At 56.8% G+C, this 5,000-nt stretch overlaps 1 protein-coding gene and 1 long non-coding RNA gene across 4 annotated transcripts in view; one reads left to right on the top strand and one right to left on the bottom strand.

Annotated features, from left to right (window-relative positions):
- The window catches only part of LOC123503091 (discoidin domain-containing receptor tyrosine kinase B-like), a 23,757-nt gene that overhangs the window by 1,511 nt on the left and 17,246 nt on the right, over nt 1–5,000 (bottom strand). Inside the window, exons 8-9 of the mRNA XM_045252517.1 lie at nt 4,764–5,000; nt 1–2,045 (exon numbers count right to left, since the gene is read on the bottom strand). The exon at nt 1–2,045 is cut by the window's left edge and continues 1,511 nt beyond it; the exon at nt 4,764–5,000 is cut by the window's right edge and continues 76 nt beyond it. Coding sequence (XP_045108452.1) covers nt 412–2,045; nt 4,764–5,000 — 1,871 coding nt within the window. The 3' untranslated portion in view covers nt 1–411. The remainder of the gene's footprint in view (nt 2,046–4,763) is intronic.
- Nucleotides 296–5,000, top strand: part of LOC123503095 — a 31,660-nt gene continuing 26,955 nt past the window's right edge. For all 3 annotated transcript variants that reach the window (XR_006674327.1, XR_006674328.1, XR_006674326.1), the window contains exon 1: nt 296–363. This is a non-coding gene — a long non-coding RNA (uncharacterized LOC123503095). The remainder of the gene's footprint in view (nt 364–5,000) is intronic.

Below are 5,000 nucleotides of genomic sequence, written 5' to 3'. Positions count from 1 at the left end.
GTGGCGTCATGCTCACTAACAGTCTTTAGCATTCGCTGGTGGTTCGTGACGCCGCGGTGTGGTGGTATGGTGGTGTGGCGGCGGTGAGGCGGCGTCCCAGCGTGGCCTGGCGCACACTCCTTGACTATAATATATCACAGATGGATCACACGCCGCCGCCCCGCACCGCTCAACGCGGGGCAGCGCTGCTTCACTGCTTCGTTTGATTCGATACTTGAGTCTGAGCGGCTTTGCTGTGGTGCGGGCGTGGAGGCGCCACGCGGGGAGGCAGTCTGTCTGTGGCGGTGGCGATAGCGGCGGCTAACTGGGCGTGCGGCCAGGTGTTACTTTGTGTGGACCCCGGGGAGTGGCGCCTCACCCTGGGTGAGTAGCACGGTCCCTGGGTGTGGGATGGGGAGGCGGGGGCGTGGCTCAGCCAGTGTAGTCCAAAGTGTAGCCGAGGTTCTTGCGGCGTAGGAAGAGCAGCACCTCCCAGAAGGGCGGCCTCTGGCGCGCCGCAGGCCTCCAGCAGGCGGTCATCATGTCGTGCATCTCCCTTGGGCATAACGGCGGCTGCGGCAGCGTCATCATGGGTACGCCGTCGCCCAGGTAGCAGCGTGACACATTCTCTAGCACCTGGTCGTCGCTGAGGTCAGCATGGGGCTGACGCCGCGCCAGGGTGAACACCTCCCACAGGGTGACGCCGAAGGCCCACACGTCACTCTTAGTGGAGAACCTGCCGTGCAGGATGGACTCCCATGCCATCCACCTGATGGGCAGCAGGGCGCGGCCCTCGCCCAGGCGGTAGTAGTCGCTGGAGTACAGCGGACGACTCATGCCGAAGTCTGAGATCTTGATGGTGAGCGCCTCGCCCACCAGGCAATTTCGCGCAGCCAGGTCACGGTGCACCACGCCCAGGGTCTCTAGGTGCGTCATGCCGGACGCCACCTGCAGCGCCGCGTACACCAAGGCGCCGTAACTCAGCTCAGGGAGGTCCTCGGCGCCCTCTGGCCCGCAGCGGTGGCGGCGCAAGAACTGATAGAGGTCACCGTGCACCATGTACTCCAGCAGAAGCGCCAGGGGTTCGGCGCGCGTCACCACGCCCACCAAGCGCACGATGTTGGGGTCGTGCAGACGCGCCAGCACGCGCGCTTCCTGCCGGAAGTCCTTCTTGGTGCCCTCAGCCGCGCCCATCCTGAGGCTCTTCATGGCCGCCAGGCGTGGCCCGCCCTCCAGGCCCTCCACCTCGCACAGTGTGACGGTGCCAAACTTTCCCTCGCCCAGCGCCTCCAGCACCCGCACCTGGTGGGGCGCCACCTCGGGCACCGCTGGCTCGGGCAGCGCGCCGCTGGGCCCTGCGCCGCTCACGCCAGCCTCGTCCGCTGTGGCGTAGATGACGCAGCCGGTGACGCCCTGGATGCTAGAGGCGTGGCATAGCTGCGTGGCGGCGTAGTGCTGGGCGGGGGGCGGCAGTGTGGAGGGCGGGCGGGTGAGGGGCAGCGGAGGCCTCCACGCCTCGGGGAAAGGCGTGGGGGACGTGAGGGTGAGGTCTGGCACGGCGTAATCGACGGAGTCGTCGGTGTCAGTGGTGGTGGGGCCCTTGATGGAGTCAGGGTGGGCGGGCATGAGAGGATGGGGCTCCTGGTAAGGCCCCGCGGCGGGGTCCTGTAGCGCCACTCGGCCGTACAGTTCGCCGCCACGGGCGCGGGACAGCCCCGCCGCCCCAGCTGTCAGGTTGACGTTGATGTGAAAATCTTTCATCTTCATGGAGACCTTGTGGGGGTCCGCGGCAAGCGGCGTCTTGGAGCGCCGTGCGAGGCGGGCGCGGTGATGCAGGAGGCACGCCGCCACGGGCAGAACGCCGAACACAACGCCCAGCGCCGCCAGCCCGCCAACCAGCAGACCCGGCGCGGGGGCTCGCGCCGGCACCACGGGGGACTGGCCTGGGGGTGCGGGGCCCAGGGTGGGACTCGCGGAGGTAGTGGGGGCGCGACCTGCATCTCCGCGAGGCGCCGCGCCGCTGACGGCGACCTGAGTCTCCTCTGTCAGGTTGCAGGCGCAGGGCACTGAGGGGGAAGGAAAGAGCAAATGAGACACCACCAACAAAACACCCGCCAACAAAAAACGGGACAGCGGACAGCGGGTCAAGGAAATGCCTGGGAAGTGAGTGTCGGCCGGCGGTGTGGGCGGCGACGTGTCATGTGTTTGGTCACGGCGCCGTAAAGGGACGTAAACACACTTTTATAGAGTGAGCACCGCGCGGGCCGGACAGGAATACCAATAACAGCCACCTTTGCATGAATACTGAGAGCGTTGTTATCGTCCATCTTTCCCCATTGTGATGTTTTGTTTGCGCGTTATGTGGTGCGGTCTCTCCTAAACACGGCGCAAGTGTCGGTGCAGCTTATGTAACTGTGCCCGCCCCGCGAGGCTGCAGCGGCGTGGCGTCTGCCTCGCGTCCGGCCGTCTGGCGGTGAAGTACGGCCCACTGTTGCCTGTATTATTTGTGGCGGCGTTTGGGGCGCGGTGGAGGGCGAATTAACCCTCCGTCAGACGTGTTGCATCGAGCCTGGAATGCGCGGCTCTGGATTTACAAGACACTGGTCGGACAGGCGGCGCCGTAAAGATGCCGAGTTACCTGCATGGCCCCAGCGTGCCCGCAAGGAGGCGCGGGGGCGCGGAGGGCGGCCGCTAAAAGCCCTACACAAATACCTGTTGTGGCGAAAGAAAGTGGCTCCTTTACAAAGTGTGGGGCGAGGGACGCGGGACGAATATTTTCATGGCAACGTTCAGGACGACGGCGCAGCCTTGACTCAGAACACCGCGCGGGGAACAGGAAAAAGCAGAGGGGAAAAAAAAAAAAAAGAGGAAAACTGCCGATATACCGCGAAGATTTCCATGCGAAGGCTCATGAGTTTGGCGAGCGGAGCAGGGCGCAGGAGGGAAACAAGACATCAAGACAGGCGAGGCGAGGCGAAGCAAGAAGAGAAGCAAAGATTTCCTGTCGAGGACACAACTTTCGCGTTACTTTGAAAACCGTGACACAGCCAAAACTTTTCCACTTGATATCCTGCAGCGGGTCGCGGGAATACATGGAAAGTGGTGTATATTAATTTTTCTTTTTATTCATGTCCATCACGTTGTTAATTGACTTGTCACGTAGTCTTGTTTCCGGCACGGGGGAATTGGAATACATAAAGGTGTGTAACAGTTTTGTATTTCGTGATACTTGAGCTATATTCTGACACACTTCCTCCTTGCTCTAGTTGAGTGCCTTGGGTTTTTAAGGATGTTTTTTTAGGTTCACGGAAGAGATTAACAAAGTGTCTACGTTACTGAGAAGAGAAGCACTGATGAAAACCCGGCTAGTCATCTCATATGGCCTGGGAAAATAGTCGAGGTGGAAAAAGATAAGCGCTTCAGAACACGGGCCTCAGAGAACACCAGAGGGTAAACACACCTGAGGAAACCAAACCTGCTAATGACACACACACCTGTAAACTCAAGATAAACACATTTTTTTTTCATGTAGTTTTGGCAAGAAAAAAAAATAATAAGATCCACTGAACAACTTAAAGAAATATACCAATAACACCACACCAGCTAATGCCACACACCTGAGATATCGAGGCCCAGAATGTATGTATGTACGTATGTATGTATGTAAGGAGGTGCCTAGTGCCAAATTATTCCTGCATCGAGTTTGCGTTTTCTATGAAGTACCGACGACTACATAAATTTGGTGGTAATACAATTTCCTTCCTGTGAAATTCTATATATTGTAGCAGGAGTTGTGAGTAGAGGAGGAGGAGGAGGAGGAGGAGGAGGAGGGAGGAGAGGAAAGGGTAGGAGATAGGAGGCACTAGTTTAAGAGGAAAGAAGGAGGCGTGGGAATGTGTTAGTTACGAGGGAGGAAGTGGGAGAGGGGAGAGAGAAGAGTAAAGAGGAACAAGATGGGGAGTTTAAGAGGGGAGAGGTAGAAGTAAAGAGGAAATTAAGAGGAAGTTGGGAGTTACAGGGAAGAAATTTGAGCTTTAGATGAAGTTAAGAAAGGAAATGGAAGTTAGGTTAGGTTAGATTTAGGAAGTTTACATTAAAAAAGAACTTGGGTTGTCCTCCTCCTCCTCCACCTCCTCCTCCTCCTCCTCCTCCTCCTCCTCCTCCTCCTCCTCCTCCTCCTCCTTCACTTTACTAATCCTCTCATCTATCTCTACCACCTCCACTATCACCATTTCCACCCTTATACCTCCACCTAACTACCATACCTCCTCCTCCTCCTCCTCTTCCTCCTCCTCCTCCTCCTCCTGCTGTAGGATTATCGGTTTTCCACAACACCGCTAGTCTCCACCGTCATATTTTCCACAGAATGGTTTGAAAATTCGCCAACCTTTTGTCCACCACCGCCGCACCTGTCTGTCCGTCTGTCTGTGTCTGTCTGTCTGTCTGTCTCACCTCAACTCGTCTCAACTTGTCTGTGTTGTTCTGTATTTGAGTGACTGGCTATTTGTATAGTGTTCTGGGTTAGTTTCTCTCTCTCTCTCTCTCTCTCTCTCTCTCTCTCTCTCTCTCTCTCTCTCTCTCTCTCTCTCTCTCTCTCTCTCTCTCTCTGTTGGTTTTGTTAGTAGAAAAATGTGTTTATCTATTTTTTTTTCTTCTTTTTGTCTTATTGTTCATTCCACCACCACGACCACCACCACTACCACCACCCACTACCACTACCACCACCCACTACCACAACCACCACTACCACTACCACTAACACAACCACATCATCTTTCCCTTACCAGACTCAAAGGTGACTTCAGAAATGAGTATCCAGCGAAGGGCGAAGAACAGCTGCAGTCTCACACTCCTCGCTGTCACGTTCGGCAGTCGGATTGTCACGTTTCTAGCGTTCTCGAAGATCCGATCCACCACGTACTCGAAAATAACAGGTGGGTGAGCGTCGAATCCACCTGTACCTCCACCTGTACCTCCACCTGTTCCACTTTCTCTTCCACTTGTCCGTTTAGTTTCCTCTC

Source organism: Portunus trituberculatus, chromosome 13 (genome assembly GCF_017591435.1).
Source record: "Portunus trituberculatus isolate SZX2019 chromosome 13, ASM1759143v1, whole genome shotgun sequence".
In the NCBI taxonomy this organism is placed as follows: domain Eukaryota; kingdom Metazoa; phylum Arthropoda; class Malacostraca; order Decapoda; family Portunidae; genus Portunus; species Portunus trituberculatus.
Note: the sequence above shows the minus strand (reverse complement) of the source record. Positions and strands in the feature narration are given on the sequence as shown.